The sequence below is a fragment of the Teleopsis dalmanni genome, chromosome 1 (genome assembly GCF_002237135.1).
Source record: "Teleopsis dalmanni isolate 2A chromosome 1, ASM223713v2, whole genome shotgun sequence".
Lineage (NCBI taxonomy): Eukaryota > Metazoa > Arthropoda > Insecta > Diptera > Diopsidae > Teleopsis > Teleopsis dalmanni.
Window position 1 is genome coordinate 142,550,463 of NC_051846.1, and position 26,739 is coordinate 142,577,201.

Sequence of the window (26,739 nt, forward strand, 5' to 3'; positions counted from 1 at the left end):
TTAATATAATGTATTAATTTATAATATGAATTTTATGTAGTCTATAAAATTTTAAATTTAGAGGTATATATTTAGGATGAAAACTTTATCTTAAAGCTCCAACACATATTTGACTTAAAGTAAAAAAGCTTCGATTTTACTCAGATAGTTGGTCAATATTTTAAACGGGTTGCAATCAAGCGTACAGACGAATTGTTTTTACTTTCTAAATTGCTTTATTCCAAATCTCAATCATTTTGACATATTCTTCAAGATATGGAAATATCATAGCTTGTTTCTGTTTTATTATTAATTACTTTATTTCTTTAATGAAATTAATACTATGTTCAAATACACCTTAATTTCGCAAAAATCTTAATTCTATCTTCGTTTCAGCGAAATTAATTTGTTTTTTTTTTCAATACAAAATTCAATTTTAAGGTTAGAACGAAATTATAGAAAATGGCTTTAATATCATTGAAACGAAGGCTGAAATTAAGAGGCATTTGAAATACAAGATAAATATAAATACGTAAGATAAATTTTAAGCAAAAACTTAAGTTGAGATAACAAAGAAGTGTCATTTTTTTAAAATAAATGTTAGTGACGGTTGACTTTAATAAAACCAGTAAAATATTTTGAAAGTAATGTAAATTTTTAAATTTGAATGTAGAGAAAGAACTGAAAAATAGGGTGAAAAATAATAATTCACATACCTGAAATTGACTAAAGCTAATAAAGCTACTGAATGTCATTCTTTTAAGTATAGTAATCAACTTTTAAAATTTCCCAGATTCAAATGGTGTTTGGATCATGTAATTTTTAACATTCGATTTGTGAACAGAAAACATATGATTTTTTTAATTTGGGGAAGTATGAACATTTTTAACTTAATAAACTTAATTTCATTTTTACGCAATTAAGGAAATTTGACTGTCTGAACATAGTATAAGACATTAAATTTGAAAAGTTTAACTTATGTTAAAATAATATAAATATCGCTAATATTACTTTTTTTATGAAACACATTTTTCTTATACAGATGTAAATATATAAATCTTAAATATATGTATTGTCATAACTTTAATGAAAATTAACAAATTTTTATACATACTTTTATATGATTGCAACCCTACCATTACAAAAAAGTAGCATTTTATTTTGTAAGTATATTCTTCACTCTTTTTCCAATGCGGAATTTTTATTTTAGTCTTATTTTGGACTCTTGCTTTATATATTTTAGTTGCTATTCATTCTTCTTAATTTTCGCAACGTTATTGTATTGTTACGGCTAAAATTTAGTAAAAATAAATAAAGAAAAACGGAATAAAAAAAATTGAGATTGAAGCACCAAAAATTGCGTTATACTATGAAAATATTATGTTAAATAACCTTTAGTTATATTTCAACTACTGTAGTGTAAATATAGTTTGTTAATTATAAATTAAATTTAAATAAGCAATAAGATTTAAATGTGCTCTGTTTTGTTTTTGCAAACGTACACTTAAAAAAATACGTATAAAAATTATTGCAAAATAAAACTGAAACCAAAAGTGGATGAAATTTTGCTTTTACCAAAAAAAAGTGTTCAAATAAATACTAAATTTGAACAAATCTAGTGAGTATGTTAATATATTTATAAACAGATTTCAATAGCTTTGTAAAACATATTTGAAATAAATTACATTTTGTGATTATTATATAAAACTTAGTAAAGGAAGTTGTTTGGTATGACCTTCAATCGGATATATCACTTTTCTGATAGGTAAATCGCTGGTCTGTTTTGGGACTGCTGCTCTTTTTGTATAACAGTGACTGCGCTGTCCGTACATACGTGGGCTGCTGCTGTTTTCACTGCGCTGGGTATTGCAGTTGTTTCTGTTGAATTTGTTGAATTTTTGGCTGTGCTGCATACACACATACATATATACTGCAAAATGCAATAGGATTTGCGGGGGAATTAAATGCTTTTCATACAATTTATATATTAAATACAGTATTACCCAAAGAATTCCAAAGGAATACGTAATTAATGATAATGACTTGATTTTTAACACATTTATATGTTCAATAACTTCGCCCGATATATTTATATAACATTTTTTTTGTTTGTTTTTAGAGGAAGAGCTATTCATTTTATGTGCACAAAATCAAAATTAAAATTCTTATAAAAGGCAACAAGGCAAAACGCAAAAAGAAAAACCAAACTGGAATTCTTTTTTAATAAAATTTTGCGTGCACAGCTGTTTTATTTTTGCTATGAAGCAAATTTATTAGTCGACGATAGCGGATGCCATTGCAAATGCTTCGGTTGCGGCTTTAAATGATCAATACAGACAAAGCATTTAAAAGGAATTAATAAGGAAAGACTTATAACCTAAAAAAACAACTAAAACTTTATATCTTTTATGCTATACATATAAAACATATGTTATCTATATACTAATACTTAAAATAGACTGTTAAGAAAATCAAAGTTGTTATTTTTATGCTTTTGATTTATAAGTTGGACACTTTTTATTAATTCATATGGGACTTAAGTGCAAATGTCTACGGTGTAGACCTCAGAAAAGTAAATATTCTTAAAAGTTCATGATGTGTCATAATGTGTTTATATTAACCATGTACCGTGCCTTTATTACTTTTAAATGTATTTTTGTATATTCTTCTTCTATTATGATCTCAGTACAAGTATTAACCCTTTAAATAGGATGTTATTAAAACTTTGTATAGAGCACTTAACCCATTTCTGACCACCATGTGGTGCACCTCACGGTTAGCTTTGGATATTTTTTAATATTCAAAGAATATTTTATCTTTTTTAGGTAAATATAAAATGAGAGTAATTTTTTAAATAAATATTAAACTCCTCTCATTTACTTAAACTTGTTTTATTTTACTATTTACTATGGAAATTTCTCCGTAAAATTCCAAGATTGATATTGCTTGGTACTTAATGGGTTAATAAGCATTCATTTTTCATAATAAAGTTGTTTACTATTTTTTAATACTTATAGAAATAATTTAATCCTTTTAGAAAAATTCACATTTGAAATTAAACTTCGATCAGGTTGTCACCAGCCAGTTTAAGGTATGCAAGTGTGAGCTTTATGAAGTTAAAAAGTTTTTATTATATGCAGAATCCCAAACATACTTCTTGACGTCGATTTAATATAATTATGTTGAATGCTCTGAGTGTTTTATTTTACTTTAAAAATTTATTTTAAATATTGTGCACAATTCTCTGACAAATTAATATTGGATTCACACTAGAGTTGTGTTTGTAATTTTAGCTGTCAAAAATCTTCATCTTGCATCAAAAGCAACAATAATTGATAGCTAATATTACCAATAAAACTTTAGTGTGAATCCAGCATAAATCAAAAGATCATTGTGAACAATTTCAACATTGGCCAATAGTTTTTCGAAATTTTGAATTTCTGTCCAATACATTTTATTAATTTTCAAATAAAATGAAAAATTAACACACTTCTCTTCGCACTGTCATTGTACTCTTATGGTGTTTTCGATTGGTAAAGCTAGGGTAAATTTTTTAATTAAGATGCTCTTTTTTAATACTCTTTTAGTGCTATTTTATTTTCGATTATTTTTGATTTCGACTCGAGATTAATTTATAACACTCTAGTTATTTTGACAGAGTAGCAAGATTACCCTGAAATTAACAGCTGTTTTATATGATTTGACAGAAAAACTGTGATTTGATTCGATATATGTATTTGTGAAAAATGTAAATGTCTTCTAACACGACTAAGAAAATATTAGATTACTCTAAAAATTTTCTGGACAACAAAATTTGACAGATCGAGACTGAATGCGTAGTATACACAATAAACGCGATAGAGGTATATAGATGTGCTCGATTCCTCAGTGGAGTCAAAGAAATTTTTATTTGTTTTTTGAAATTTTAATGTTACGGAGTTGTCTAGGCATTATATCTGATTATTGTTTTGGTATTTAGTAGAACATCAACTGATTTTTATTATTGTGAAGTACCGCACAAATTTTAAAGTTAACTGGAAATTTGAAATGTTTGAAAAAATAAATTAGAGAAATTTATTTATAAAAATAAAAAATAATTATTTATTTAAATGTTTTATATTAATTTTAATATTCTTACTTCCTTTTTCTTGCAATTTTCTTACACTTATATACAACAAAATAAACAAAAACAGCTGCTTTGAAAGTTATATTTTACAATTGGAACACTGAGTTAATTGTTCTGAAATCAGCTGACCCCTTCAAGGATTATTTGTATTGAAAACAATATAAGGGAAACGTTAAAACCAATTGGATTTTGCTTGCTTTACCTAAACATAGGAACAATCTTATATCAGCTGATAGAAACATTGTATTTCTTTTGTGCAAAGTATTTGGTATTCGGATTGAACTTATGTTTTGTGTTATGTTGTTTTACGCTGTGTGTAAACTATTATAACTAAACAATTTCTGCACATTCACTACTCCTACGACAGCAACTTCAGCCTTTTCCGCGAAAAAATAAAAACCAGGAGTTTACACGTTTGTCCTTTTATCACTTTACCGAATACCAGCTTACTTAGTGATGCCTGAAGAAGAAGCTATTGGCTAGGAGCATTAATTTTGATGTTAAAATTTATTAATTTATTAATGTATGCTCATAAGTTTATATTGTTTTAACCCTTAAGGTATCTGAGTTATTTGCGTACGCCAACTGGTTCGATTTCATGCTCATCAATAGACTTCTGCTGGAAGTTGTAATCCAAGTTTGGTCTGAGTAATGAGTAGATTTTCAATCGTTTTTGAAGCCTACATTGCAAAAATTAAATTCTGTTGTTTTTAAAACATTTATGTCTTAGAATTGCTAGATCTTTTCTAAAATAATTCATTGCAACAAATTCGCAATAATATGCGCCAGTTGTTGTCCGACCTTTGTAAATGGGTACATTTTGTGATAGGCTGTCTAATATGGCTAGTGATGTTGCAGGTATACTTCTTTGTGATTTCAAATAATCCATAGTCATGACATTCTCAATTGCAATCACAGTCTTCGTCTTTTTGGGAATTTTTTTAATCACTCTTAAGTCTGCTGCTTTGATTGTTTTGCAGTGTCCAGACTACAGTACTGATTTCTTGTTGTACCAAGCGATTGTTTCGGATATATTTGAGAATTTTCCAAATCTAATAATCAATGAAATCCAATTTTAACAACATTACAGATCTCAGAAAGTTATATTGTTGCATAAAATTTATCAAAACAAATAGCGAAAATACCACTGCCCAAAACTGAGCAGTGACAGACTTATCCATCTTGTGGACATATTCGTTACTCCATACCATATGCAACAAAACGAAATCATCCAAAATGACCATCAGAGTTTCGATGTATAGTATTTCCCAATAAAATAATAATAATAATTTAATAAAAAAATATTAATTATAATTATAGGGAATTATAGGGACATTACAAAATTTTAAATTTGATTGAACCTATGGCCCCAAAAGTTCTTTTAAAACTTTCAGAATATATTAAACTATCAGAATATTTATTTCCTTATATCCATCTAGTAGTTTTATTTACTCTCATTTTATTTTAATTTTTATAATAATTATTATTTGTTCTAAATTAGTAGTTTAACAATGCTATATTAATTATAAAAATATATTTTTTAAAATAATATTTAATTTTTTTTAGATCGGAAAACGATTAGAAAGCTTTTTATGGATTCAGAACAATTGTTAAAAATTTAACAAATAAAAATATATGTTGTAATATTTGTAACAAAGGAAAAAACCAGAACCAAAAACAAAAACAAAAATACACAAAATGGACAGATTTGATATGGAGGATGTGGTTCCACCAATAACACAGGTTTCAGAATCACCACTTAAGGATTGGCGTCTAAAATATCAAACCGGCACAATACAAAAAAATGATTTCATGGAATTTTTTCGCAAACAAGTGCGGAAATATTTTCATTTTGAACGGGACCGCGTGACAGGTGAGCCTATTATTTATTCATGATCTTTAGCACAAGATCAAACCACAGATTATCAAGTTTTCAAGTATGAACATGAGTACATACATGGCCCTCTTTAGGCATTTTCACAGTTAGGGTTTAGCGCAACCGCATGCTGACCTTTGTCACATTATCTGATACCATATAAACAATCATTTGTTTATAGTTGTGGTTACACGTTTTCATATACTCTCATTCGGATAAATGTGATTTTCAGCTATTTTGGTGTGATCAATATTTACATTGACTTTTGTGTCGCGATTTTCATGTACTTTTAAATATAATTTTATCTATAAATAAAGTTATAATCGTTTCAGTTGATAATCGGTTAACAACTTTTTAATTGCACTTCCCAACAACGTTGACAACTGCTGCAAGTATTATACAAAGCTTAACTGTGCAATTTGTGTTTATTAATTAAAACTGTGTCTGTTTATCTATAATTGAGGTAACAGTTTTATATCATATAAGGCCATATGGTTTTTTTTAAATGTACGGGAAAATAAACAAAGAAAACTTTTTTCTAATTCTTTGTTTATTTATAAATGTTTTCTGCTGAATGCTGATAATGCAATATTTGCACTAAGAAAAGTGTTGAAAGTGAGATTTTACTAAAATTTAGATATGCATTTATAAATTTATTTATAAATTTTATTGCCTTGACGGACTTGCATTGGAGATAGGTTTATAAGCCTTAAATTCAAAGTGCAGAAATTATATTCATAGAATTGACCGCGATCACGCAATAAAAATAATTATACTTTCAGTGAATTATGCTTTTAATTCACTTAATGTTAAAATCCATGCTAATATTATCAGAATAAGAAATATTTAGTATGCTATATATCAGCAAGTTAGCACTGAGTAGTATCAGAATAGTCATTGGACCAAATTTATTTCTTGATTTTTACAATCCTTGTTATAACTTGAAAGCAAATGAAAATTCAAAGCTCTAGAAGGCTAAGGATTCACTTTCTATAGAATCTCAGCCCGCTACTAAAGCGCTCCTTAAAGAACATTTGCAACTTTATTAAAAGTTTTAAGCAGTTTTAAATGAACTCTATACGGCAACATAATGGTTAAAAAGACCTAAATGGATCTTCAGAATTGTTCTTGTATAACATTACTTATTCTATACACAAGCACTGATAATACTTATATATATTTTTCGCATTTTATGTATTTTTTCTTAATCCTAATTAAATAATTCGTATCGTGGTCACTTTTCGATAGGACTATATAAAGTTTATTGTTTAAATACTTAAAAATAATAAATAATTTAAACAATAAATGTAACGCCAATAAATGAGACATCAGACACTATGTATATAAAGACGTATCGTTAATCTGTTGTCCACTTGTTGGTATGCTAACTTGTAGTTCAGATGTTAAACGAATTGATGAAAATCTTTTTAACAGCGTTTTGCAAATCTAGCCAGATCAGATTAAGAAATACATGAAACTGATTTACTATTTGGTGTAGAATAACTGTCAAAAACAAACTTAAATGTGTAGACAACATTGCGTATTGGATTTTAAATAGAAAAAATTTCAACTGAACAAAATATACAAAGTCCATAGTAAAACTATAAGTTCTATATTAAGAAAATTGTAGCTTCAGCGAAACCAAAGTTAACTTTTTTTCTTGTTTTATAAGTCATAACTTTACATTGCATACATTTTGTGTGCTTTGTAATATATTGAGTAGAAAGATTATTTTTTATGAGCCTGACTGAAAAATTTGTATTGAGATTATAGACATTACCACTGGCAATTCATACATATGTACTCTTATGACATCATTACTTATGATAATTTGTTAAATAAAATGTATGAATTTCATTTTTAAAGTCATGACGAAATAAACTATGATATTCATATAGAAGAAGAGTAGTGATTTATAAGAATGAAGATTTAATTTTTAATTAATTGATTTTTTTGGCTGACCATACAAACTATTTTGTATACTATCAAAAACTCATTACCAATGCACTTTTTGGAAATATTTCTTTTATTTTATTATGTGTAAAAAATTTTTCAAGATTGCAAGTACCAAGGATTAAACCTTTATCTACCCTGTCAAATTTGAAGCTCAGAGTTAGTGTTAATTAGTCAATTTCTCCAAAGCCGTACTTGACTATGGTTTGCATTTTACATTTTAAGTTTCACAAATTACAAAGTGCATCGTTTGTAGTCCAAAAAGATTACAAACTAAAGGTTAATTGTAAATGTAAAAAAAAATATTTTTATGACACAAAGATCTAGTGATTTATTCACATTCTGGAAATGGTTTCTTTAACCATAAAATTAAGTATGTACTTGTAATTGATAACTAAATGTTGTGTTTGCCTTTTATTTAAAAATGTTTAAATTGTTATCAAATATATTACACTTTTAAGTGTAACTTTGACAGAAAATTCTTTGAAAACTTATTTATTTATTTATTGTTTTATATGTTATGTACTTTATTTGGTATTTGTTGCCAAGAAAGTTTTCAATTTATTTTTTGTTTGCTTTCCCTGGCTGTGTGTAATGTATATCCCAATATATATATTATCCCGATACCCAATATTTCAGCATGGGTGCCTAATGGTCGTAGATATATCAAAATGACCCCCAAATTTTGCTCGATCTTGACTAAATAGGATTTCCGTTATTGATAAGTTATAGTTTATGAGTTTGAATTTTCCGTAATCCATAATAATTTTCTTTTAATAGTCTGTTATTTCTAGAACATTGTTTTGGATATGTGTTTAAGTTTCTTTTAATGAGATCAATATTTACTGCTCTGTTGAAGATGGTAGATAAATCCTAGATTAATGATATTGTGCCATTATTACTTATTTACCTCAGTTAAGTTTTGTACTATTTTACTAGCTTTGATTTTGTGCTATAATTGGACGAGTGCAAGAATAGCAACTGCTTTACTATCGGACATAATTTCAATCTGTTGATTATATAGATTTTTTTCTAAAATCCGTTAAGGTGGCCCTTTGATAGGAACAATTGGCGCTTAGAAGACAGTAGACGCGCTCACAAAATAAAAGGAACTCATATTGCTTTTTTCATTTAAATATAATATTGTAAGCATTAATATAACAAAAAATATCACATATTTCTAATACTTATAGTAATAATAAGGGGCAACTATATCGTAGTATATCGTTAGAAGAATATATTGTCAATTACAATTTCAAATTTCCGAATCTTTAAACGTTACCTACAGTTTTTTTTAAATACATTGGTTGTTTTTTAAGTACATAGAGATTTATGCTTTAAATAAAACATGAAGCGATTAAGTCTACTTCACGGACTCAATTGTCTAAACAGATGCAGTTGATCCATCATTCCAACAGGGACAATACTAACAGGTCCAACGATGAGTGTATATTATTTTATACTAGCATATAAACATAACAAGTAAAGAGTAAAATAATAAATTTCAGTGAAAAATAATAATTTACTATAATAAAGAACAATAAATGTTTAATTATTTGCCACCCAATAAAACATTTCCAATGAAAAACGATTACATTTTCTTTCTCATTGTCACAGTTCTCATTGTCACTGTTCTGATTGATACTGTTCTCATTGTCACTGTTCTGATTGATACTGTTCTCATTGTTACTGTTCTCATTGTCACTGTGCTAAGTGTCCACTGTCACTGTCTCAGCAAGCTCTCTATTTGGGATTTTAAGTAAAGGTTCTATAAATAACCTTATAGAGTTAAAATATATCAGTGTAAATATATATAGCTATATGTTAGTTAGTTATTTGTGGTGGAGGGAGGACGAAACCTCCCCAATTAGCTAAAAGAGAAAGCCGTTTTGAATCCACAAAAAAAACCTCGTAATAGTGGGTAGTAGATAGAGTGTCAACCTAGAACCAGCCAGAGGCATTAACAAAGGTAAGAATCTGGCTAATGCTAATGCTGGAAATATCGCTAAGTGAGTTGAAGAAGGGGCCCCCAGAAGCTTAAACCTGATATATACTATAGGTATATACTATATTAAATATAGTAAATATTATATGTACATTAAATTGTAAACTTAGATTAAAAGATTTTGTAAGTGTGACGAGAATTTTTTATTTTAGCTTAATGGGCCTATAATGAAGGTATATTTTGTTATTATATTACTAATAGATTGTCTCATTTAATTGAAAAATATACATCTCATACATTTTGTACTGTTATTAGTTCACATGCCTTTGTTCTCTGTATTCCAGGAGTTACGATAGCATCAAAAATATGTCCCGTATTCCTTTTTGTTTATCTTTAATATTAATTAGTCGTATGTATAAGACAAGAGGCAGCGACTACGGTGACGTATTTGAGTGTTCAGGTTTATTGACCTAATTTTGAATATCTGAATAATAACAAGTTTCTTTATTTAAATTTAGTATGAAATCATTTGTTGTTTAAATGTTATTTTTACACAAAAGACACAACTGCACATCTGACAAAAACATAATTATTTCTCATGTAATAACTCGAATGAAAATTTATCACTTTGTCGTGAAGAACAGTGATCTTCCGATTTACAATAAAATCGATTAATTGCTTTTGTTCTCCATATTTGCCGCCAAATTTATTTAAAATTTTATTGCCAAAAAACAAAAGTATCTTTTTTTTTTCGTATGATCCTTATTTTGACTGTATTGAGTAAGCAAATTAACGGTCTTATTTTTTACTGGTAATTCCTTCACCAAAACTTCCGTACCAATTTCGTCTGCAATTAAAAAATAAAAGTGTATCAGCCATAAATTTGACAATATTGTTCTCAAAAATGTCTGATGAAATATGAAAATTTTGGTACAAATACTTTAAAACCTTCGTTGCTCTTTTCAGGAAATTGTCAAAATAATTTGCATTGCTTTATTTAAAAAAAAAGTTAATTAAAAATTATATTTAACTTGTTAAAGTCGTTTCATTTAACGTATTAATTTATGTTTATATTGTAAATATCATAAAAAAAATAATCTTTATATCTTTTTTTCTAAAAACATTTCCAAGCTTCTGTGAATGAAAGCGCGATGACATGATATTTTTATAAATATTTTTACTTTTCTTTTTATCCAGATCTAACATGACTCATTCGAATAGATATTCTACAAAAAACATTTGAATAAATAAACATTTTATTTTTAAATGTATTTTTAAGGTGCGATAAAAAGTGTAATATTGCACTTTATACTTATAATAAATCATTTATATGCATGTGTGTTGCGTATATATCATAAAAAGTCTATAAACAAGCCATAATGAGATTTTGTAACCACATGTTCTTCAAATTACTACAATTTCAACATAACGACCCGAAATATGTCTAAAACGGGTATTACACATCATTCTTGAACGTTAATTTGGTATGACGTCGCTTGCTATTACACATCATTCACTGTCAATAATCTTTTGAACACTGATCAGCAAAGATTACTACAAGTATACCATAAATATGCTTTGCTCATCAGTATGAAGTAATCCCGCACACAATAAAACGATGTTTCCGCTTCCACTTTTTAAAACAGAATGAAATTTGCATGGAAGCCGACAAAAAACCGATTCTTTACGTAAAAAACGAGCAGAACTGACGAATAATCAAAATATTTTGATCTCAATCATAATGTTTTCTTCTTTAGAATAATAGAAGTAATCTTATTTCAAATATATTACTTGTGGATATAGTATTGATAAACTTTTATGTTTATGTTTATATATGGGCGGAATCCCAATTTCCCGAACATATCTATCGTGTTAGAGTACAGTCAACTATGTTTAGTAACTTTTCCTACTAAGCTATATGTGGATTTAGCTTGCTTTTTAAAATATTGAGATTGATCAACAAAAACTACACACGTCATCTATTTCCAACTGTTAAGCTGTTTAGGTTTTGTCACTTGTCATATTTCATGAATTGTAAAAGAGTTACTAAAAAGAGCATACAAATATGTTGCTGTTATGGCAGTCAGTCCTGGGGTCTAAAAATTAAGTTAAATAAATTTATCATAAAATTAACAAAAAACTGAAATTTTAATTCCAAAAAATTTCTAAAGTTATTAAATAATTTCTTTAATCTAGGAATGAGCGAATATAATAAGGGGTAAGGAATAAGGGGTGGGTCCCAACCAGTCGAACCGTAATATAATAAGAAAACAAAAATATAATATGTTTCGTTTTACTATCGTATTACTATATATAGCAATTATAAAAACAATCTGAAAAGTAAGTACTAAAACAGACGTATCTGTGTCGGCAGGGTATGGTGATATTAAGCTCAGATTAGTGTGTGTCGTGGGATATATTTCCATGAATGATTACTTTAAACTGAATACTTATCACTTTAATTTTGTACAAATTGATCTTTGACCCGTCAATCCATTTTAAATATGAGGTATTATAAGCAATCTTTATTAATTAAAGTTTCTCAAACAAAGTATATTAATTTATATGTTACATAAAATCCAATTTAAATATATATTTAATAATATAAATAATAAACATATAACATTTTTACAATCAACTAAAATGATTATACTTATAGCTGTACTAACCCATCACCTTTACTCGCAAAAATTCTTTGTATGTCTCGATTGGTTTGGTTACCTTACATTCAGATAGTAATTGGTAGGCAGTTAATAAAATTATTATGCTGATAAAAAATACATATAATATAATATAAGAGTATATATTCTTTGGCCTCTCCTTAACTGCCTTGCAAACCTATACAAACTAATGTAAAGCGTGTAATGTCTTATATAATCTCTCTCTATTATATAAAAAAGATTTCAATGTATGTATACAAATTGTATGAGTTTAATGACCTCGATAAAAATAGTTGTTTTGGATAAACTTGTATTAGTAGTTGGGAATTTAAGATCCATAATTTTGTGTAACATTTGTGATACTCATAATCTTATTTGCAAAACCGCCTTTTCTTATTGGAAAATGTTTAAATTCTAAAATATTGCAAACGGAAAACCACTATTAATAATACGTGTCTTACAGATTTCTTTACAAAATGAAAATAATATTAAATATCAAAAAAGTATATATATTTTTGATTAGACAGATAAACAATCGATCAAACTAAGACTATCTGTGCCTCGACACTTAGTCAAAGCCCAAAACAAAAAATTTTGACGAGCCCGAGACGCTCTACATAACATGCGCCACGTCTGTTGATCCAATGAGTATTGCTCAGTAATAATTGTCAGAATTTATGCTTTTTAGGCGGTAGTATGCGTATTCACATTTCCACATTAAAATAATTACTTTTCTATGATTAAAAAGTACCAAGAGAGTACTAAGAGTACGAGAAATTGATAATTTGGATTTATCTCTCTACATAACATGCCTTCATAGTTATGCCCAGAAAAACCTAAGGACATTAGTCAAAAATTAAAATTAATTGCACAGTTGATGGGCGACTTTTCTTGGGCGTTACGATCGAATTTATCATTTCAGGGATAGCACCATGGTTGGAAGCACCTATCGCTCTAGTATTTACAGTTTGTTTTCATTTATTCTGCTTAAGATTCAGATTTCGCTTGCATATGTGAGACGCAGTACGATGACAATGAAGAAGACGAGCTCAATATAGTTGCGAATGGAGAGACAATTTTTAACAGATTTGTATTGCCAATGATTATGTCTTTAATTATACTGTGAAATTATTATACTATTTACGTAAAAAATATAATATTATTTTTAAAAAATATATTTTTATAAAACAACAGCAACAATTGGTAACAAATATGGTTTGTTAGTAAATTTTTATTAACTCTGTGTGAAACTTCAACTTATTCTATGCTAATATTACAGAGATAAAATATTGTTATAAACGATCTATGTTATACCTACATATGCGTAATTAATAAACGAAATTTAATCGCACTTAATTAGATACAAATGCCATACGATAAAAATTTTCTGGAATCTAAAACTGTTTATCTACTTAAGGAGTGTTTAATATTAAACATTTATAGAACTACCCAATGGAGTGTATTGGTTTGGTGATAACAACTCTATTTTGGATTTTATGACGTCATATACTCGTACTTATGCTTTCATGTATTTTTATATTGTTGAAAAGTTAACTAATCACATGCGTCAAGAACTTGCAATAGACGTGATCAAATATATCACATATAATGAATGCATGCTTGCTTATAAAGAGAAAACTTTTAAATTAAACAAATAAAATAATTTTAATATTTAAAAATCGTTGACATGGCTATCCATCCTGGTTTATAGAATCATAAAAGACGATGTTGTAAAGCTTTCAACTGACCAGTTTTATTTATTTCTGTGAATGTTTAAATTGCATCATTTGATTTAACCTTGATAAAATCAAGTTTTTGTTATGAACTTCATGACGTTTATAAAGTACAAAATTATTGCCTACGAATAATTAAAATAATATCAAAATATTTTATTATTATTATTTTGAGAAATTCATAATATATATGCCAATATATGTACAACATAATCTAATCGTATCTATATACATATTTATAAATAAATACAATATAATTAGTGTTTTACTATGTAATATGTACATATAATGTATATACATAACACATTAGTCAATAAGACGTGTGACTAACTAAGAAAAACAAATTTTTTCTGAAAAAATTCGATTTTACTCATCAATATAATCTCCTTCAAGGGCAATACAATCATTCCAACGCTTCTCTAACTTCTCGATGCCGTGATTGTAGAAGGATTTGTCTTTTATCTCAAAATAGGCTTCAATTGCAGCAATAACTTCTTCATTTGAGAGGAATTTCTTAACGGTGAGCATTTTTTTTAGATCAGTGAATAGCCAGTAGTCGTGGAGGTCAAATCTGGACTATATGGGGGATGAGGAACCAATCCAATTGAATTCCTTGTTTTTAAAATAACAAAAGTAGCTTCACTTAAATGGCTATCACTTTTTTTTGACTAATTAAAATGTCATGAAATTTTACATATAGTCTTTTGAAGGTTGGTACTTCATAAACGTCATATGAATTTGACAATGGCAGCGCCATCTGTGTGTCAGTTACACGACTTATTGACAGATGTATTATGTTGATTTTATTGGATTAACTACAAAAATCTTAAGTTATACGTAACATCAAATACTCGATCCAGAATCAAATACTCACTAACCATCTAATATCAGAAAATAGAAAATCTAACGTACAATTCGGAATAGCAGTTGCGGTTAAAATTAATAAATATAATTTTTGAATTTTTTGTTTTACTAGTAAAGCAAATTTAAGCTAGATCTCACAGCCTTAATAATTATGATTAATAATTATTATAATAAACTACATATCTGTTAACGTGTTGTTTCAAGATTGATTTAATATAGCAAATTAGTGTGTTATCACGGTTAATTTTATGCTTCCGAGTTAAATTCAATCAATCAAACATATTATTGCCGGGTAATTAAAAAGTAGATTGTTTCAAACAAACAAATAAGTATGTATTGTTGACTATGTTAACATATATAAGTATATGTGTAATCATAAACTTGCACTAAGTTTTTAAGCTTTTATTAAAAATTGGAAGCAAACTTAAAATATAGCTTTCTACATATTATTTACTTATACAAATAATTAATGAAAGTAATGGCTTGTTTTTCATTATGTTCGTTTAAACTAATTAACTTAAGCTATCTATATGGCATATCCAGAAGCTATAGTTTTTTTCTATATGCTATAAATTACAAATGAATTTATTAATTTCATTATTGATGCTTTATCGCCACGTTATTTTGGAATGTGCACTGTATATTGCATCTTAAGGGTTTTATTACTATTGTATTTGTAACCGTTCATATATATTATAGCGCAACAAGATCTCTTTACAGCCTGAAATTAAATTATTAACTGTGATTGTGATATCTCAAATTATAGTTACCTTAAATAATGTTATTACTCTCTCTCTTTCTCTCCCGCTTTTTCTCTTTTTCTCCTTTACCTTAATCTCAATATCTCTCTTTCTTTTACTCTTCCTCTAACTCAATTTCTCTTTTTCCCTTCCTCTGTCTTAATTTCTCTCTTTCTCTTCGTATATCTTAATTTCTCTCTCTCCTCTCTTCTTATTTCTCTGTTATTATATCTCTTTCTCCTTATTTCTCTCTGTACATCTCTCTATTTTTGTCTCTCTCTTTCTCTTTAAATTCAATAATAAACAATAATAAATAAATTAATAAAATATTCATATTGAATAATTATAGAAACATTACATAGTCGTTATTCCGTTAGTCGTTATTAGCTTTTTTTATAATTAAAAATGTTGTACTTTAACTTAACACTTAAAATAATCAGTGAGATATTACGCAGCATTTTCTCCTATTAGGTATCATTTGGTAACCGCCCTTTATATTTCAAAAGTAATGTAAAAACTCTTCAATCATCTTACACTTACCTTAGCAGTCATCACTTATCATATGAGGGTCGCTATTTATATTTTCAGCCTTGGCAACACCGATTGTTGTCAGGTGTCATCTGATGTTTCCATATGAAAGTTTGACATTATTAAACATAACCCACTTTAGACTTTTTATCAAAATAGCGTTATTTGTGTTATTTAGAGTAAATGGTAAATTGAGTGTTCAAAAAAAATAGAATTAACGCAAGATCATTTTTGTGAGATGATTCATTAAGACTTTCGGCGTGGATGATCAAGACAAGGTGCATCGATCAACTTACTTCGACATTTGGTGATGCAGTTCCATTTTTTGTCACTGTGATACGCTGGTACAATGATTTAAATCGTGGACGCAGTTAGCTTACTGACGAAACTTGTGAAAGTCGTCCAAATCAGTTGTTGTGCCAGAAAATATTGATGCTGTGCAAAAGCTAATAATGCAAGATTATCTGAGAGATTGAGGGAGACCTAAGCATTAGTTCTACCAGCATATATAAAATGTTGCACGATCATTTAGCGGTGAGAAAGGTTTATTTTCGTGGATTCCCTATTCAAAGATTTGACAAAATCTCAAAAAGATGCTCGTGTTGATTGGTCCACACAAATACTGATGAAGTACAATACCGGTGCTTCAAAATATGTATATAAGATGGTAACAGGTGACGAATTATGGATATATGCGTATGAGCCGGAACGTATATAGCAGTCGATTATGTGGGTGTCGAAACAAATGGCCGCTTGTTTTTTCGAGAAAACTGGTCATGTGGCAACTATACAGATACCATTACAGAAACGTAAAATGGTCAATTCCGAATGGTATACAAACATTTATTTACCGGAAGTCTTAAGTGAAATACGGAAAACAAACAAGCGGCGTCTGCGTTGATGATCATTCTCCAATAAGACAATGCGAGTGCTCACACATCTCGTCTAACAACCGACTATTTGAACATTCAAAAAATCGAATTGATGAGTACAGTCCTGATTTGGCACCCAATGACTTCTTCTTGTTCCCGAATATCAAGAATGAATTTGGCGGAAGAAGCCGAAGCCGAAGGTGCGAACAAGATTGGAAAAAACGCTTTGACAAATGATTCGAACGCATACAAAAGTGTATTAATCATAAAAAAGAATACTTCGAGAAAGAATGAAGTCATTTTCAACGACAAGTTAGTATTTTTCATTATTAGGCTCAACATATATATACCGATGCTACCACTAAAACTATCTTTCAACTACTTTAGCAGTTGCCGCTTATTCATATAATATAATTACATATATAGCATAAAATTTGTTCCTAAATTTTAAGATTTGTTATGAGATGTCTTCGACATGCATTAAATACGTAATATTGTATAAATCTGGTTTTATCAGTAGCCTTGATCAGATCGGCTTTTTCTTTTATCAAAATCATTGCATGTACAAACTAAGCTGCTCGAAAGCAAACGCGTATTAAGAAACCGTAAACGTGATATTGTTTTTTATATTTCTTTTTGTTTTGACAAAATATAAATTTAATACAATTTAAACAATCCAATCGAAACGAAATCGAATGCTTGCACTCTTAGATCGTAACACCGATCTTTCAGTGTCACTAAGCAACACACAGATCAAATGTTAAAATTAGAGCAAAATTTATGAATGGGTACATAATGCTAGTAGGTTCGATCAGTTTGGCTGCAGATTGCACAGAAACACACTTGAAATGAAAACGAAAACTTGTTTCTTTTTCTGAAAGTACATTAAGTATACTTCATACTATTGAATAAAAGCTGCAAATATATTATTAGAAAATGAATTATAAATTTACTTAATTAAAAGATCTAAGTAAGAGTATGTTACTCATTCCTCAATACAAACGTTTACTTAACAGAAATGACAATTTGGATCACCCAAATGGTCATAGTAAGTCAAGTCGATAGTTGCTCTACGTAGGAGTTTTTGAATCATCAATGCCAATGTGTAAAGCGAAAAATGTTTGGAACGTATTCTAAAGCCAACTACAATAGGCGACCAAATATTTCTGTGTGGTGGATATTCAAAAATGAGCTTAAAGCCTTACAAGTTTCAAAAGACACAAGATCTTACACCAAAGCAACAAAAAGTTAGACTTGAAAGAGCAGAGAAGTTGTTACGAATTTTTAAACATTGTGTTTTCTAATGATAAATTTTTCCAATTAAGTAGTTCATAAATTCTGCCGAAAATTTAAGACGACGAATTGCCACACGTAGTAATTTTCCATCTCAAGTATTGGTATAGGCAGCTGTAACCGCCAATGGATGCTCTCCAATTATTTTTATCGAGCCTGGTATCAAAGCCAATATCATTTATAATCGGGAAAATGTTTTTGAAGTTGCTTAAGAGCTGTGGTCACGCAAACATTTCGGTTGTAGACCATGGACGTTCCAACAAGACTCGACACCATCACATAAAGCTCGTGTGAACCACGAGCTTGAATATTTTAAAATATTGTCTAAACAATGGCTTTCGAATAGCGATAGACTATTCCATATAACATTATGGATGCGTTGAAGAAAGCTATTGGTCAGGACTGGATCAAATTACTGGAAGATCACATTCATGAAGCAGGCAACTCATTTTTTGACCGTTTGAAGGCCACAGTTAGGGCTAGAGTGAGTGTATTCTAAAATTTTATATTATATTTGTACTATTTCTATACGTTTTTGTGATTTGAATCAATAAAAAATAATATCAAACAAAAAAGATATGCTCGCTTGAATAGGTAGCACTTCAATCGCCTAACCCTAACAAAATCGTGCCTATGTATATATTTTCTTTAAGAATTTAAATAGTAAATAATTTTTTTATTATAATTATTTGAATAAAGGGTGGTATTAAAGTATCGGTTAAGTTGAAACTAAAATTCTTCTGATTTGTTTTTTGAATTATATAAATATTATTAAGGACTGAATATTTGCTTTAACCAATTGGTTCTTACTAAACTATTTTATAAGGTAAATACACATCACATATAATGTAGGGTGAATAGGCTATAATTAGTTTGTTAATATAGTTATAATGCAGTAAAGATAAAACCGATTATGTTCGTTTGATACAAATTAGTGTGTCACTCTTTGAGTTAATTAAAAAAAATTTTAAATAAATTTTTTGGGAATATACTTATACTGTTTATTATAACAATCGTAATGAGTTGATATACGTTAACTCCCATTGAATTGAAACTAAGTTGTTTTCATTGCTCAAAGAATATCTATTTAAAATTTATTTTAGACTTGTAAATATTTAATATTTTTGTTAAATTTTATGTTGATTCGTTCAGATCTATTGTGTATAAGTAAATAAAATATTTATTATTTATACTCGCCTGCCTCAATTTTTGAATAACGAATATTATACATCATTATCAAGGGATGGTTCTCCAGGTTAAATTAAAGCTATCAGTTAAAGATTTTGATTAACGTCTTGTGTTGTTGTTAGGAAACTATACTAATGACTTATATCACTATCAAAAACTAAATAAATCGTGTTTAGAGTTTTATATGGCTAACATATAAACTTAAAGTTATATATCAAAATATTAATGATTTCCTTTACCTTTATGTTATTCGGTTACTTATATTATCATAGTATAGATGAAAACTTTATCCTATCATTTCTAAAAATGGTTTCCTTTATCTGGTTGCATATATAATCAAACATTATATAGAACCATCCTATGATTAAAAATAAATTAAATTAAGTATCTTCTGCATCAAGTTGTTTCTTTTATATAAAATAATAAAAAAGATAATAAATGCTATATTAGTATAAAAATATTACAAATCCAAAAACTATTTATTTATATATTTTAATTAATATTTTACTAATCAAAATTAAACTGTTTACTTTACTTTCGACGGCGGGTTCACACACATTTCAAGTTATTCTCTTCTCAATTCTGTTGTTCATATATACTTTTCTACCTGAACCACATCGAGAACGCGGATGCATCTATCAAAATAACTTGACTATAAATTTGACATTGGAACAATACTCCAATACAAAAATATTGTTTTCGATTTTGGTATATAGTGCATCTTGTGTGTTTTATGATTTTAGGAGGAATGACTGTATAGGTATACTCTATGTACACATTTTGAATGATATTTTGTAATGATTCTTATTTATAACTCTGTTCATTTACTCATATATTTTTTTTACTGTCAAATATCTTAGAAGAGGTTCAGCTTTTATTTCCTTTTATATTCTTAATATATTATTATATATTTGTTACTTATTTCGTATTTTTTTTTTTACTTTACAGAAGCGGGTAAAATATGTAAGTACTATTATTAAAAATGAGATTCTTTTAGTTTTTAGAAAGAAAAGACTTATATCGTTGTATACCAACGGTTACAGTCTCCAAAATTTCTAGAACTTTTAATACAATAACTGCTATTATAAAAAATAAAAATTTGATCTTTTTTTTGTTAATAATTATGTTGTACAATATATATTGCAAGTTATGGAGAAAGTTCTAGAAATTCTTAAAAAATTTATTAATTCTTAAATATCACATTCATTTATTTTTATCTATTTATTCATTTTCTAACATATGTTTTGCTGTCCAAATGCATGCTACTAAATCCTTGTTTATTTTATTCCACGTCTCTCTAATCAACATTTCAAATATAATTTTTGTTCACATAGGACTTGAGAAAAGTAATGGTTTGAGTATTTATCAATGATAAACAATGATAGTATAATTTCAGATTTTACTCTGAACTTTTACTCTGAAAGTGATATTCTCAGTTTTAGTTTAGGAAACAGAAAGAAAGTCAACTACACTAAAATTCTTGAATACAGTATTTCCTGTTTTCATTAAGGAAACTTATTGTATAAAGAGTCGGTGGAAATAACTTATTATAAAAATAATATGATTTAATTGGCTTGTTATAAAGTAAAAAGAAAGATCGCATACATTTCCTATTTCACAATACAAATTTTCTTAGTTCAAGTTATTTAATTCAACAATTTTCCAACTTCTAGGAGGAAACCTTCAAAATCAGTTTTTTTTGTCACCAACTACTTTCTCTCGACTTGTAAATCTATTCAATTCCAATAGTTTTTATAGGCTTCGGGATATACAATAACAATATACAATGCCCAAAATAATCCAAGCTTGTTAAAAATGCTATTTGTAGCATCCATCATATTCATCGAAAAAACAGATAATGCTTAGTGGAATTTTAAAGGAATTGTCTTTTTTTTTGACTTCTACTGGTCAATGATCAATTCTGAAGTATACTTTCCAAAAAGGTCAAAATTGATTATTAGAAAAGGTATATGTTTAAGTTAATTTGAGACCTCATACAAGTGTGGTAACTCTTCAAACTAACCAAACTTTTACAGCTTGGTCTCTATAAAATTTTTGGACGGTAAAACTTTAGCTTCAATTCAAGAGGTCCAAAATCATCAAATAAGTTTTTTTTTGCCAGCAAGGAACAAATATTTTATAAACCTGGAATTTTGCTATTGCCAGAAAGATAGGCTGGTATAATGGGCTGCCTATTTAAAAAATCTTTAATTCCTTCTTTAACAGAATTCATTATTCTTACCGATCATAATAATCGAACCGCTCTAAAGTGGGCAGTTTTAAGAAATTGATAATGAATTGCAATTTTTATAAAAAATTATTTTATCTTTATAATTTATTTTTAAGTTACTTACAATAATTGGTTTTTTTAAGGGTTAGTAACGTTTAGAAAAGGAGCTACAAATTCAAGAACCGTAAATGTTTGGAAAATTGACACCGTTTGTAAGTTTTTTATAAATGTACTTTTTGAAAAACAACACAACGATAAAATAAATAATGTATATATATATAATATACATAGCTTCTAATATACTATAAATATTTATATACGCTGGAATGAGCGTAAGATCCATGGGGCTAATGAAATGTGTTTGCAGATTGGCTGCACTCCCCTGAAATTATTCAAATGCCCAGAAAACTACAAAATATAAATTTTAAACCAATTGGATAATATTTAAAAGACAGTCATCGAGTGTAAACTTTGAGTAAATTTAATATTCACACAATTTTTTTTAATTTGTCCAGTTCCTAAACACGTATTTTTAAACTCTAACTCTAATAATTAAATTTATACTTATCTTCAAGGTAGTGACTATCGCAATTCTGGGTGTTTAAATAATTTCAGAGCTTGGAAATCAAAATATCAACATATTCGTAAATAACTGCCAGCCTTATTGCAAATTAAGTGAATGTTCTGGGTAATTACCTGAAAGAATGGTATTCTACGAGGACTGTTTGACAAGCCGGTGATTATTAAAAAAATGAGTTAAATTTATCTTGTGGTAGTTCCTCTTGAGCTGTATACTTAATACAGCTGAAATGATATTTCAAATGTTTTATTCCTTCTAAAAAATATGATTCTCAAAGGATCTCAGATTATTATATAATCAGAGAGATAACATCCGACAAAAAAAAATTCTGTTGATAGCATCTCAAATTATTCACTATTTAAGCAGTCTTCGAGTATCGCTTAATATTGCCCTGTTATTGTTGTGTCTTTTTCAATGTACTCAATCATACTAAAAATTATTCCTCGTTTATCCCAAGATATACAAACTATAAACATTTTCGCTAAAAAACCTTTATGCACCATTTTCAGTCTACGTTCATCAGCAGTGGACCTCCACTATTTCAACTCCTCTTTCGTCTCATCTCTCATGTCCCTGAAAAACTTTTGGTTAATGATGATATATGTATATACAAACACTACTTTGATGTGATCACACAGGTTCAGTTTTTATTTTTTATGAGTGCACATCCTGCAATTTTTTCACGCGAGATGTTTACTATGATCTAGTATGATCTAGTAATAGATCAACAATACTATCCACATTATATGGAATTGTTACCATGCTGACCTTTCAGCATCTGTATGTGATAGAGAGTCTTCCTATTGCTCGTAAAGCCTTCTTTTTCTTTTAAAACCGTTTTTTTTTTTTGTAAAGTCGTGCTTAAATCAAAATCGCTATCCGTTTCAATTTTATAACTTACCTTCAACTTTAACTTATGCCTGTCAACCGGATTTCAAAATTCTCATTACATTTATTAGACTGAAAAAAATATAAAAATATTTTAAATCTTATTTAGTGCAGTTATCACCGACTTTTGAAACAGCCCTCGTATGTATATATTAGACCATTACCATTACTTGTTGTCCAAAAATCCTACTGTTCCAGTAATCATTAAAATCCCTATAAATTAAAATTGTACTCTTCATTTCATTTTTGTTTTTTTTTTATTTTTTTTTTTATTTTTTTTTTTTAATAATTTTAAAAAGTACATATCACACATTATCATTTAAATTAATATTATAAATGTATATTGTCTGATCAAAAATTATTTAATATAAATAACTTATGTATGTTTAAATTTACTTTCAAAACCACTTGGCTTCAGTAAAATGTGCGTTTAAAGAAAGTGAAGCAAAAGAGGGCATCATTCTCACAATAATGGAGTTTATGCTTGGTGACAATCCTAAATCTTTTTTAGAAAAACTGCACAAAGAAGGAAACACGGCCTCAGTGTGCGGTCGTGTTTTTAAAAATGGTGAACCAACGTACACCTGTCGCGAATGTGGCATGGATCCGACATGTGTACTGTGTGTTGGTTGTTTTAAACAATCAGAACATCGTTTTCATAAATATAAAATGTCCACATCTGGCGGTGGAGGTTGCTGCGATTGCGGTGATGAGGAAGCATGGAAGAAGGATTACTATTGTGCGGAACATTTGGTAAAATAGGCATATAAATAATATTCATAATCATATTTTCAATAAAAGTTTTTTATATCTTTTGTTATTCATATAGCGTGGCAAAGAGAACCCTAAGAAGACTACTCTTATCACAGATGCCATAATGGAACGTTGTGAAATAGCTTTCAGTGCAATTCTTTCTTATTGTATTACGTTTCTTGAAATTGAACCGAATGCTAGTTTAAAATGTCTTGATAGTGATGGAGATCCAGATGATAACTATTGTACATTATTGTATAACGATGAATCTCATACCTTTGATCAAGTAATACAGACCCTAACAAAGTACGCCAATTTCCCTGATAAAGAATCTAAAGAAATTGTGGGAAGTATAGATCGTGAGGGACGCGCTGTCATAAAATGTGATACATTTTTTGAGTGTTGTCAACTCAGAGAAGCTGTTGAAAGACAGTCAGCTGCGATGGGTGCTGCAATTGCGAATAGTCAACATCCACTTCGAGTGACAGTTTTGCATGTGTACTCGATGGCTTGTCAACAATTTGCTTTACAGCTTTTATCATGGTTACAGGACCTGTTAGGGCGTTGTAGCTTATTTCGGCAAGTTTTTGCGAAATTACTAATGGACAAAAAAGCTCCATACAGTATACTACATATATTTGAGTACGATGTAAAACTTTGGAAACAAGCACGAACTGCTTGGCATCGATTACTAATTTCAGGAATGTTAATGGAATATGATAATAAGTTGGCCTTAGCAAGAGAATTCTCCAAACATTATGCAACTGTTATGCAAGATTTTATACGTGACGATCATGACCATTCATATTCTATTGTATCACTTAGCGTACAACTGTTTACAGTACCTAGTATAGCTCATTATTTGATTGCCGATGAAGGGATTTTTTATAAATTGTTGCACACATTCTACCATGAGGCTATCGCAAAATTCATACAAAATAAAACGGTTCATTTTGATAAAAGCACAAGTAATGGTGTCTCCTTTAAGCGCTCAGCATTTATCCTATATGATCTAAGATATATATTAAGCTTCCCTCCTGATAGTTGGACGCCTGATTTACGAAATGGTTTTATAGAAGGTATGTATATAACAAATAATTTTTACTGTTATAATATCGAGTTATTAATAAAATATAACTACATAGGCTGCAGAGCTTTGCTGCGTATACTTAATGTTATGCAGGGTATGGAGCATATGGTTCGTCAGACTGGACAACATATGGACTATGAGCCAGAGTGGGAAAGTGCATTCAATTTACATATAAAACTTGCCAATGCAATAACAATGGTGGTTGAATGGTCTGCTACGGACAAAGAAGTTCTGGAGAAGTTTTATTTAATGATAATGCAAAACCTGGTTTCAAATGGTTTTATAGTTAATTCAGTTAAACAAGAAGAAAAATCTGTTGCTGGCCATGTTGCCAAATGCTTAATGTACGATGTTGGCTCAAAACCAGTCTCTATACATTTGCCACTGTCACGAATTTTCGCAGGAATCTACTTGCGTTTAGGAGCTCATGGATTAACTTATGACGCCCTAAGTGTAGTTAAACGAACACCAGAAGAATTAATGGAACCAATACTATGTGCACAAGTGATGATTGCACAAGTGAGTCAATAAAATAAAATATAATGTAACATTATTAAAATCGTTATTATCAACTTTACTGTGTACTGTGTTTTAGGTAAATTCTGGTATGTGGCGGCGCAATGGCTATTCATTGCTGCATCAGCTATATTTTTATCGCAATGTTCGATGCCGTTTAGAAATGTTGGATCGTGATATACAAGGACTGCAAATCGGAGCATCTCTTATTGAAAGCAACGTGTTTTTAATTCATTTGTTAAATAAGTTTAATTTGATAGATTGGGTGCAAACTACATATGAAACGAATTTGACAAATCCAGTTGAAGACGACTTTATACGTCAGCTGGCAATGATTGATGAATTCCTTGAACTGTTGATAGTTATAATTGGGGAACGATATATACCGGGTATTAGCAATATCACTGAGGAGGATCGTACCAAAAAAGAAATGATTCAGTTGCTTTGTATTAAACCATTATCACATTCGGAACTCAACCGGGCTGTACCTGAGTCTAATAATGATACAGCATTAGAAGATGTAACTCTTCAAGTAGCAGACTTTAAAAAACCTCTTAAAAATGATGCCAAAGGAGTTTTTGAATTGAAATCAGAATATTATAATGACTACAATATGTTTTATTATCATTACACAAAAGAAGATAAATCCAAATCAGAGGAAGTGCAACGCTTGAAGCGAAAAAAAGAAAACGAATTGGTTTGTTGCCCTCCGCCAAAACTACCGAAATTAACAGAAGCCTTTTTGTAAGTAAATAAACTTAAATAATCGAGTAATAATGTTTTACATTTAATATTTAGCACGATTCCAAATCTACTTCAATGCGATGTTATGATGCATATTTTTTCAATCATATTGGATCGAGCAATAGATCTGAAAGCGAAATCATTTTTGGAAAATCATTTGCAGAAGGTAAAAAAGTTTATT

General features: G+C 28.8%; 1 protein-coding gene across 4 annotated transcripts in view; it reads left to right on the top strand.

Moving 5' to 3' along the window:
* The first annotated feature begins 1,225 nt into the window (after positions 1–1,225).
* LOC119669129 (E3 ubiquitin-protein ligase UBR1) overlaps positions 1,226–26,739 on the top strand; it is a 28,708-nt gene continuing 3,194 nt past the window's right edge. The window contains exons 1-9 of one of the 4 annotated variants that reach the window (XM_038078916.1): positions 1,226–1,597; positions 5,672–5,978; positions 20,706–20,720; positions 22,131–22,199; positions 23,874–24,208; positions 24,285–25,287; positions 25,354–25,817; positions 25,894–26,558; positions 26,613–26,724. In XM_038078916.1, coding sequence (XP_037934844.1) covers positions 5,804–5,978; positions 20,706–20,720; positions 22,131–22,199; positions 23,874–24,208; positions 24,285–25,287; positions 25,354–25,817; positions 25,894–26,558; positions 26,613–26,724 — 2,838 coding nt within the window. In that variant the 5' untranslated portion in view covers positions 1,226–1,597; positions 5,672–5,803. Of the gene's footprint in view, positions 1,602–5,671; positions 5,979–20,705; positions 20,721–22,130; positions 22,200–23,873; positions 24,209–24,284; positions 25,288–25,353; positions 25,818–25,893; positions 26,559–26,612; positions 26,725–26,739 lie in introns of all 4 variants that reach the window. The other 3 variants (XM_038078915.1, XM_038078918.1, XM_038078917.1) reach the window with 3 other exon arrangements.